We start from the raw sequence: 11,981 nt of genomic DNA on the forward strand, positions 1-11,981 counted from the left end.
GTAGTCACTGAATGAGTCTGCACCAGCAGTGGTGTTGGGTAGCATCATGTCTGCGAAGCCAGATCCAGAATTGCTCAATGAGGGAGAAAGAGAAGATGTGCTTCCGGGCTCCCTTTTTCAGAGTTATCTACTTTTTTGTATAAGAAAAGCACATATCAGAGTATTGAAATACATAAAAACGTGTCTGGAGGGGGATTAGTTAATTATCATGTTCCCATCCCATCTTGTTCACCATGTACCGCATTACAGACCCAATCACAATGTTTGCTTACAATAACTTCCGGGAAGAGAACCTGTGTCCAGTAGGCACAATTTTACGGTGCTGTGCAAACAGTGGCGAGGAAAAACTGGATACACTATCATTTAATTCCTCTAAAATGCACTTTTGTACTTTTATTTGTTACTTTCACTAACGTTAGGTTGAATTTATCTTTTGGGCCAAAAACTAAAAAAACCTAAAGACCTAAAAAGTCAGTCACCACTGGTGAAATGTCACTGTTATAAATGATACCAGATCAGCTACCTGGACTTGTAGAAGAATACTAATAATAGACAACAGAAGAACTAAGATCTAGAAGCATATCTTATCTGTTTTATCTAAGGATATTAAAGTATAAGCTATGGCCTCAACTGTGCCGTATAGGCAGAGTTCTACTCCCTACTTTTACATGCACACTTTATTAATTAATTAATTAATGTATTGCTTTATTAACTATCCCACTCAGTAGAAGCCTTAACAAGTGTAGTGGGACACTACATTGTGTTAGTATTACCAAATAATGCTACATTCAGGTCAATATGCCCTTCTGTTGTTGCTTGATGGGCTTGAGTTTGCCATATTATGCTTTCAGAATATTTCTTGAACACACAGTACCTTTGAGATTTCTCTGGAGAATAGTCTAGACAGTATTTGTGAATTATTTTTGGATCGCAATAATAAAAAACATTTGCATAAATCAAGCATTTGTCCACTCCCTTTCAAAATACTTTTAGAGTATGATAAATTTGAGATTTATTGCAAGTTAACTAATCAATCAAGGGATTAATTGCAATTAAATATTGTAATCTATTGACAGCCCTAATAGATAGTTAACACTTTGTTAATGGTTAATATTTGATCTGTAAACCATCTATACACATTATTTGGATGACTATTATAAAGTTGCCAATGATGTTTATTGCAAATAGTTATTGATTAGTGGTAGGAAGCTTCAAGTAACATTCATTCAATAACAAGGTATTGTGATCCTTTCATGCAATTTTATAACAACAATCCAAATAATATTTATTAAAGATTCAAAGATCATTTGGTGATCATTAACATATACTTAATATAACATATCAACAATCAACTTAAAACAACATAAATGACAACGTTACTTGTAATTAGTAAACATTGTTAATTATAATTTAATTACTTCTTAACAGTAAAATAACTATTACTTTAGTTTAACTAATGTTGAATTCCTTAGTGATGGTTATTATAAAGCAAATCAACTTGTCTACCCTGAAGGGATTGTTTTGTTGGCGCGACTTCACGGGGATTCGGTCTGTACCAAGAGCAACATCATATCTTGTTGACAAATATAATCGGCCCTTGAGAAGACACTTTACTGTCCCTGTCATAAGTTACTGGTTTGCCAAGATATGCTTGCGGTAAGCTCAAGCTTACTTGTGACTGGTTGAAGCTACCTTGTCTGTTGACCTGCTGATTAAAACTGTCTTGTCTGGAAGGTTGAGGACCAAAACCCTCCTCCGGCAGTTCAAAGCTGCTCTCACTGTACAGCCGCTGTCGCATTTCACTGCTGCGTTTTGAAGAAGCAGTCCTGGTTGGATATCTTTGACCTGTCTTGTACCAGCCTGTCTCTTTGAAGACAAACCAAATATTTCCAACCCAGAGGACGACGTTTACAAAACCAAAAACCTGGAGAAAGAAGAAGGGACACGTGTGAATGGCTGGCTTTATTCAGTTTGGGTTTCAGTACTTTATTTGTTGAGCGAACACTCACTGCAGATGTATTAAGTTGTGACCAGAGAGGCTCTTGGGTGGCCATACATTTATTCTGCTGAGCTCTGCAGGATGAGATGAGCAAAAGCACCTGTGTTGGGTTTGTGACCGTCTTGATATCAGAAAGAGTTTTGGCCCAACAGCAACTGCTGACCAGCCACATCAAGGAGAAGATGACCGTAACGACAAAATCCTGCCCAGGACAAAAGAATAAAAAAGGAAAAATGGTCAGTTTGGTGTGTTTCATCTCATACTAACACAAACATTATCACACTATAGTGTATCTCATTCAAGTGCGGACATTAGAGGATTGGAGGAATGTTTGTTAAAGGTATAAACTCACTGACCACAAGCGGGCCTCTGTTGTTTTTCAGGTACTTGTTCTGATAAAAGACATAGACGATGGTTGCCAGCAGAGAGTACAGGAATGCAAAAACACCAACGGTCAGGAAAAACTGAGCAGCTGAGGAAAAGTCTCCGTCCAGGAAAAGGATCTCTTCGGTCTTTGTCTCACACAAGGGAGCCTTGAAATGGACTTCTTTTAGTCTAAAAGACAGAAAAAGGAAACGTAAGGTGATTCAGTCTGTAGGGAAAAAAGGTTCAACCTCAAAAACCATAGATACACAGCAGAGTGTAAAAAAGCAGTGCTGCAACTTGGCTTTTTTATGTGACAAAATGAAGCATCCTGTAGCGTCTGGAATATGAAACAGTTTCCAAATGAGGATTACTTATGACATTCAATGGCAGGGTTTTCCTTTACAGATACATATATATATATTTTTAAATATTTCTATCTGTATTTGTGAGCAGCGTTTTTGGCATTGTGTATTTATTTTTATTGATTTTTTGCAACTGCTGCCAACAATCTCCCTCTGAATAAATACATTTATATTTGATTTTACATTTTTTTTTAAATGACATACTCCTTGGGCATATGGTGCTTGGAGTCATGTAAATACTTGCTTTATGTAAGTGAGTTCAATTACTGTGTCACAGTGAAAATATTGACTTAAACATAGGTATGGGGAGGGTTCAGTCCTCACGGCTTCAAATGGGGCACTTTTTTTATCTGCTTTTCATAAATGCACAATAAATAATTGACCACAAAAATTAACAGTTTGGTGCAGTTTGGCCATTTGCATGCTTAGCATCCAATTAATGAAAGCAAGCACGCTGCAGACATCTGCATTAATAACAAAGTAATTCCTGTTGAAATGTAAAAAAATATCCTGGCAAAGCACATTCTTTAGCTGAAAGGTAAGCTACATTTGACTATGCTGCTTTTATCATTGTTATAAAATGAAGGGACATTGCCAGACGCGTATTTAGACACATCAACATTTTTTTTGTTGTTGCCTCATTTTGTTATCAATTACTCACACACACACACACACACACACACACACACACACACACACACACACACACACACACACACACACACACACACACACACACACACACACACACATAGATCTTTGCATCCCAGGTACTCAAAATATATAGCATAACACTTCGAAAAAACTGAAAAATACTTCCAATTCCAATTCTTATTCTGTTGGAAGCAATGTTGTTTACTAGTCCATTATTGCACAAGAGTGGGTCCCACTGAACTAACACATCAACACCAGTGTGAAGTCAGCTGAGCTGTTAATGAGACGACTAATTAACAGTTCAGCTTGGCCATCACAGACGCAGACTCTGACGCACAGGGTTTGGGGTGGTGGACCACATTGCTGCACTACTGCACCATACGACGAGTGTTCACATCCACAGACACACCATTCCATTCTTCATCCAAATGAAATGTATATGGTGGCCAGTTGCCCTCCAAGAAATCGTTCAGTCAAACAATGTCTTTATTTTTACTGTTGTGAAATTCAACTCATTACCATTTCATTTTCGCTTGACTTTTTGTATGGAGCTGATGAGTAATGTCCAACTGTAATTTTATTCAATTCATGGGTGATTGGATTTTGTTTCCTCCACAGATCTATTATAACTCTGTTTGAAGTCCTTTCACTTAAAAAGCACTACGGATGAGAAATAGAGTCACTCTTTTCTCGTCCTTCAAACGTCTCAGTGTTTATTTAGCACAAAGTCCCAGGTGACCCTGACTACTGTCAGGTTGGCAGGAGTCAAAATTAAGCAGGGACAAAGAAAGATACCAGTTTCTGTTGTTCATCAGCTGATCCATGGATCACCAAGCAGCTATATCAAGCTGTGATAAAGTACCAAGGAGCTGTAACATCACAAGAAGCCCACCTTTAGTTAAGAAGGAATGCCTGGTAATGTCTGCTTAGTTTGAAAGCCTCGTTTTGGGTGCCCAGTAAAATCTTCACTCTTTGTCAATTGGTGTGTTGATTCAAATTTTTAAATTATCCAAATCAAAACTTGTAAAAATTGTCAAAGATTAAATGATTCAATTAAATGTAATAACAACAAAATTTTGTTTTTTTTGTCTTTAAGAGTGAATTATCTAATAAGATCAAAGGACAGATGCAAAGAATAGCACAAACAACTACTTCACCTGAAAGGATAACCAAAATTAATGTCGATGCTGAGGTTACTCTGCCTCCTGTTGGAACAGTCCACTTTAACCTGGAGATGACCATAGTATCCTCCACATGTTGCAAAAGCACAGATGGCAAAAATCTAGGAAAACAAACAAAAATAGAAAAGGATCATCATCGGTTGAGATTTTATAGATTTCATTGATCCCATATCAAGTCTGGGAGCGAAGCTCACTGCATACTTCACAATAATAAATTACCCTACTAGTCTGATTATTGAGATATATAATTGGTTTGAAAACAAAACCTGAATAATTTAAAGGTCGGAAGACAACTAACGGAGCTGCCTACTGTGCACCGGAGGGTGGCCACAGCAGTACAGTACAGATTCAATTTGAAGATGTAAGTCTCTTTTTTCATTGTATCTTTACAGTTGTTATGCATTCATTCATATCAAAAATGAGAAACATTTACTCCGTGTTCACTACTTTGAATAGATTTCTTAGTACGTGAAAACAGCACTGATTCTAAACCTGCTAGATATTTCATCAATCAGCCAATCACAACATCAAGATCACATTTGATGTTGTAGTTCATACAAGGTAATGTGCAGTGAATAGAGGCAGAAACCACCATAACATAAATAAAGAAATGACAAGACTAGAGAAATGAAACTTACCGGAGCAAATATAACCATACACATTTAAAAACCACAGATCTCAAGTCCAGCTCCACACAGTGTCGACAGCTTTTGTCATCAGGGTCGAAACACCACTGATGTACAGAGACAAAAAGAGAGTGGACTCTTCCAGTGGAGGGGAGGGCTGACAATAGATATCATCCCCAGGGAGGAGTCTGAGATTTTACTTTACCTCTATATTTGTTCATAAACACTGGAATAAACTATAAATACCATCATTGAGGGAATGTCTGCAAAATATGTTGTTTACTTGTTATTGTAAGACGACAAGACTTCATTTTTAAAAGATATACATTTTCTAAATAATGCTTTATCAGAAATACAAAAGAAAAACAAATATCTGCTTCAGAATTTTGGCTCTGTAAGGGAAAGTATGTGTCTCCACATTTGGTGATTTTGAAGTATTCGGAAAAACCGAAGGATTAGTTTTTTTTGGGGGGTTAAAAAGGGAGAACATTCTCGTAAAAATTAAATGGACAATTTAAAAACCACTTGGGTTATCTGAAAGACACCTTGTTTTAAAAAGATTACAACAGGCCTGTTTATATGAACTCATGAAAAAGGGATGTTTTGGAGATACATAGTTTTTACAGGACAGCAAAGGTGTTGGTCTTCCTGGACTAAAACTTCAGTGGAGGTTTTAAAGAGTTGCTCTTAAATAATGAACTTTGAAATAGGTGTCACAGTGCCAGGTTTTACAATTTAAACCAGATAGGATTTTTTAGATTTTTTACTATAGGGCACTTGTCATCCTAATCCCAGTAATAAGAGTAACCAATTAATATATTTGGCAAGGACGACACATGTAGGCATGTTAGATTTAAATAAAAAAACACTTCTAAAAACTTCTAGATGTGGCTACTTGCAGGTCTTGAGGCCTGGTTGTTGGTTGGTTTTCTCTCTGAATTCATTTATGATTTATGGGTGTTTGATAAGGAGGTAATTCATAGAATGTATTGAATACACATTACACCGAGCTATTTCCTCCCCAAACCCATGTTGCCATGGTAACTGAACTATGTAAACCATTTTTTCCATGCTCATGCCCAAAAGAAACGTGACTTTCTTCAGCATTGTGTTAACCTTTCTCAGCTCCTTTAAGGCATGTTTCTAAAAACGTTGGATTATGTTACATGAATTAACATTTGAGACTATGGGATAAAACCCTTAAGACAATTAGAGTAATATTGTAAAAGTCCTAATTATCTGGTTGCTCTAATACACCTGTGCCTCATGCAGTATTTGCATTAGCTGCATCAGTAAGAACGGACAAAAAAAACATGCATTAGTGACCAAGGTCTAATCAATAATCAGAATGATGTGTGTTTTAAGTGTTTCAAACTTTTCACAACTTGTGTTGCGATATTGTAGTAGGTAATCAAGGACATGGTTTTGGCATGAGACAATTATTTTAGGGCACCCAGAAATCCAGCTAAGAAAATCACACAATTTCAAATAATATAGATAACAGTAATATTTGCACCATGATCTTCAGCAAATCAAAACATAATATTGTGATTGCATTAATTTGTTAACCAGTTCTCAATGTCATACAACAAATTATTGTACTGTAGATTATTATATTGTAATCATGGTGGATACATTTTCTTTTCTAACCATCCAGAGGCACTTGGGCCATTTGCATTGTGGTAACAAATAGGATTCTGCTGACCTCTTCTGGTGAGAAATCTGTATTACAAATGTATTTTTAAGCAAGGATAAATTTAGGGCCATGCACATCGCTGAGTGATATTAATGATGCATTGCACTGCAACTTGGATTTTAGATATAGCGTACATCATGTGTCATCTCATTCTAGAGAAATAATTATTTGTTCAATGATAATAAATATTCAGGGCTTTTAAATGCAACAATGTAATTTTAAGGTGAACTGATTTCTTACTTACAAAACATTAAACCTGTAGGCATCTCATAGCCTAAAAGATATAGACAATATGACTCTCACAGAAGAGAACCAAGGACCTGAGAATGGTTTGCTTGACAACATGTCAGCCTGGAGAACTTTGACAAAGTGCGTTGTGAGACCAAGTGTAGCACATACTCAAAGACTTAATAGAGGGTGTAATACTGGATAAAAGCAGTTATTAAAAACATGATTTACCACAAAATGAGGATGAATAGAAGAAGTAAACAAAAAAAGATGGAAAGTAAAACAGTCAATTTAAAGATTAAAAAGTTTGTTTGTTTGCTTGTTTGTTAGTTATTCTGTAAAACTCAGAGCTGCTAAACTGTGTTTCATTGTTGTGAAACAGACAATGAAGATATATTCATCTTTTCTATTCTAGTTACATTTAAAAAAGGTAGGGAAAGAAATTATCACATGACAGTCTACAGCAGACTATCCAACATTGATTTATTGAACTTTAATTTGGCTGTTTAATATGACAACATCCATTATTATTGCTGTGCGTCACAGGCCTCTATAATCCTGAAGTGCATTGTGCTCTCCTGACTGTTACCCATGTATATGTTGTGAGTAAAAGGTCTGCATTAAAAAAAATTGAGAAACGTTATTTATCCATGTGGCTATGACAGTTTGATTTTAAGCTTCTGTACATTTAAAATTGAAAAGACTACAAGTTGAACACAAATCTTAATACATTTTATAAATCATTGGGATATACATAGGACAAAGAGTAAATGGGCCATGAATCTTAGTTACACAACTACAGGGGTAGCAGCCAAATTAGGATTACAAACATAAATAACTATGACTTCAACGTTTTCAGAAGTTATCTAAGAAAAGAAAGTGACTTTGATTGACTAATTCCCTCAGGCAGGCTTCAGATGTTGATGGCAAAATGACTGATGACATCTTCAGTCCACCCTGAAAAACAACCAGAATAACTCAGTGCCAGAGATGCTTTGTGGTTTATATAAGGTGAAAGGATTTAAAAGGCAGCAATATTCCAGACTTTACATAGGATTTAGTAATCAATTCTGAAAAGTCATTGATACCCGATGTTGGAGAGTAAAAGCAGAAGCCATGAGGCATACTTTGAAACTCATTTCAAAAGCTGGAGGCTGACATGAATATTAAACTGCAGTAAAAGAGAGGTTGATGCAGAGAACAGACAACGACATGAAAACCCTTCTGTTAAATTTGGTCAAAGATAAAAATAGGTCAATTTTTGTAGTTCACAGCTAAAAAAAACAGAACTGCGTTATCTTAATTTGTACATAAAATCCAACCTTAGTTGGTTTATAAATAACCATAGAAGTGGTTGAATGAGGCTGGTGGAGCTACGGAGCTATGGAGATGCATGTTGAGTCATATTCAAATATTCTTGCACTGTTGTGAATAAATCACATCTACAAAAAGGGCAGTGATCCAATAATTGGGCTTTGACTGTTTATTTCTTGTAACATCCTGAAAATCCAGTCATGTTTTCGATTACAATAAAGAAAGATTTTTTTTCTGTGTAGGTGTAAGAATATTACCTTTCTTGACCTTTGACACACATACTGTAAGGGCTTGGTGGTGTGATGTGCACCCGGGGACGGCATGTTGTTCTCTGTCTGTATACATCAACATCATTATCATTTAAAATTGTAATGCAGTAATGTTGTATCTGGGTACATTTTACTTGAGTGACATCACTTGAAATTTTAGTAACTTGAGTTGAGCTTAGAGAGGAATGATACTGTAGCCGTGTTACCTCTGGTGATGTAATGTGTTCTTTAGTTTTTGTCAATACAATCACATATTCAGACACATCATATTTAAAAAGTAATAATTTGAATACTTTAGACTAATCAAAAACTTCTTTAAATATAAGTTGGTTTTTAAGTAAGGTTTATCTAAAAAACACACTTTTGAACACAACAAAACAGACATGAATTTAACTGCTCTTTGGTTTTTCAACCAACAGAGGGCAGGACTTAGCTACACTAATTGGGAGGAAAATCTCTGAAGCTCTGGTGATGACTCTTCTTAATTTCACACTGCTTTTTGTTATTTCTCTTCTCGCCAAAATCTAGTTGACAGTTGTGTCTCCTGTATGTACAATAAACTAAATACATCTCAACTCTTTGACTGCTGTGAGCACTGATTGGAAAAATCCTGTTCCACTTGATGAGAAGATTGAGCTGGTCCAACAGCGATAAGGTTTTTTCTTCATGTTAGAGTGGTGAGGCTCCATCCTCTCACTGCATTATTAATGAATCTTTTTCTGGCATCATCTCTCCTATCTTCTCTGAAAACTGGGGGAGGAAGAAACGAGAAATAAAGCTGGAGGTTTTCATGAGGCCTCTGCCTAAAAATGTGCTTTCCAACGAGTTGACATAGAGATTTTTTGTTGTCCACTTTTGCAGAGAACCACCTTTGTACTGGAGCTTAAGTAGAACTTTTAAAGGTTCCGACCCACTTCCAATCCTAATTTTGAATAAAAGCACTCCAGTGTTGCCTGAATATTTCATAAAAGTGAGCACATAGTGTTCATTGTATCTACTTCTGTATTTGAATTTTTTTTGCTGTAAAATAAAGAAAAGGAAAATATTGTTACGTAAAGAAAAAGTGCACAGCAATGTATTTCTACATAAAAGCATGCCACCTCAAATCGCCTGCAGGGTTAATGTCAGACGGAACATCGAAATACCAGAATTCCATTTCCTATTTTTGGGTTAGGAAAAAAAAGAAAACACGAGAGTGTTATGTAATAGGATTTGTACAGATTGGTAATTTCTTCAAACCTGGTTTCTCCCCACTGCTAAAGCCAATTACCACTCATATCTGCTTTAAACTGAGCATTTCACTACTCTGCAATCCATAAATACAATCAATTTTACATACAAAATGTCACAACACACACTTTAATACAGTGTTTGCTGGGTGTAAAGCTCTTTGTGAGACGGCCATATAGCGCAATAATGACATTGACCCTATTCCATCAATCTCCCATAAAAAAACACTCCCAGCATTTAAATATTTCAAAGAGCTCCAAAGCCAGCTCCAGAGAAGCTCTAAGCTTTTGTGTGTATGTGTGTTTCTGTGTGTGTGTGTGTATTTTTGTGTATGTGTGCGTGCACATCCACTCCGACAAATCTGTTTAAACTGTTATGCTGTAGTTTACGGTTTAGCTCATGCAGAGCTTACGACTGGTGACTAATCACTAAGCTAAAGTCTAAAAAGAGATTACAGATCTAAATGATGCAAGCTCATGTGCAAAAGTAAATCTCTCTTTTTCTCTTTCTCTCGGACACTCTTTCAGAATCTATACTTAATAAAATAAACATACTCTGTGCATATACTGTATAGAGTGGCAGAACGAGGGAGTGATGTGTCATGCAGTTATTCTGTGTTTCAAGTTTCAGCTGTGCTGTGCTGTCTGATTTGTCACTGTGTGCTTTAAATATACTGCTGTCTGTGACAACTCTCCAAAGGCACCCCCACATGACAATGTGCAAAAGACACATGCAGGGACACATTAAAGTTAAAACCAGGGACTCCAATGTGATTTTAGTCATTCTATTGTAGAACGAATAAAATCACATTGGAGTCATTGTAGAATTGTAGTTGTTTTTTTTCATGGTTTCACGTGTTTCTTTTTTCTTTTTTAATAGTTTTTCATTTATTAGAGATTACAGAATTAATCTAAAAATAAATAAATCAAACGACTGTTAAGATGATACTCAATTGTTATGATAAAGTCAGGCTGGCCTCTTTGACCTCAATCAATACTTAAATAGCTAGCTCAGAGTCAGGAATCATCTCCTTTCTGTTGATCATAGTTGATTATCAAGTACAGTATAAATACATATGTAAAAAAATATATACTGTATATATACACAGGAATTCATACCATAGATACTTTATTTCCGTAACAATAGCTACTTGCGTGTGAAAAAGGCTGTTTGTAGTGACGAACCCACAGATGATTATCACCTGTGGAGAGTTTTACTGAGGGTTACCAGCTGTTTCCTGGATGTTGTGGTGAGACGGTTTTCTAGATTAGATGAACATTAGCTTGACAATGAAAATCTACCACAAAACAAAGGCATGATGTCTCTCCTTAAAACACAAACAAAATTCCAACTGCATGATGAAACACATTTTAGCATTTGCATTTTTCCACACTGGCTTTTCTTTTGTACTAACCTGAAGAACATGAAGATTTTATGTGTGTAGTTGAAGTGGAGGAGCGGGGCAAAGCACATCAGTCAATTATTAATGTTTAAACGGTTTGGAGAGTTCCTATGCTGAGGTCAGTGCTAGACCTCTCTGAGGGAGCTGAAGTGTTTGAAGTCGCAGAAAACTAAGGGGTCTCATCCGCCAGGAACTGGCAGTGGCCTGTAAGGGAACAAAGCCAGATCTCATGCTGAGAGTCCACAAGGTCAAGCTGTGTGAGTAAAAACTAAAAGAGGACTATTAAATGCCAAGTCAGGGCAACAGGAGATCCACTGGAAAAAACTGGAGATGAGGAGTCCTTGAAAGCCTGGTTACTTTCAGGGAATCTGCTGGTCAGATGCGTAACGGACATCTGGAGTAGCAGGCCGTCCAGCTGTCAAAAAGATTCAATTTAATCTCAGAGTTGAAGTAGGCAGGCCTGCTCATCCTCTGTGCATGCTGAGTTTACAATACTGTATAAAGGCTGTCATGGGTGTGCTGGTACTGTAAGTACCATGATGGTGGGGGAGGTGAACACAATAAAGGGTCACAGGAGTAACATACAGTGGGTACGGAAAGTATTCAGACCCCTTTAAATTTTTCACTCTTTGTTTCATTGCAGCCTTTTTCCAA

General features: G+C 36.5%; 1 protein-coding gene across 1 annotated transcript; it reads right to left on the reverse strand.

Annotated features, from left to right (window-relative positions):
- Nucleotides 1-1,062: 1,062 nt before the first annotated feature.
- Nucleotides 1,063-5,314, reverse strand: LOC117944089 (synaptoporin). The gene is made up of 5 exons (XM_034870646.1): nt 5,201-5,314; nt 4,539-4,663; nt 2,356-2,554; nt 2,010-2,201; nt 1,063-1,924 (listed from the first exon to the last, which is right to left on the reverse strand). The coding sequence occupies exons 1-5, from the start codon at nt 5,222-5,224 to the stop codon at nt 1,568-1,570; spliced, it is 897 nt and encodes a 298-aa protein (XP_034726537.1). The 5' UTR covers nt 5,225-5,314; the 3' UTR covers nt 1,063-1,567.
- Nucleotides 5,315-11,981: the final 6,667 nt, after the last annotated feature.

This window comes from Etheostoma cragini, chromosome 4 (assembly GCF_013103735.1).
Source record: "Etheostoma cragini isolate CJK2018 chromosome 4, CSU_Ecrag_1.0, whole genome shotgun sequence".
Taxonomy (NCBI): domain Eukaryota; kingdom Metazoa; phylum Chordata; class Actinopteri; order Perciformes; family Percidae; genus Etheostoma; species Etheostoma cragini.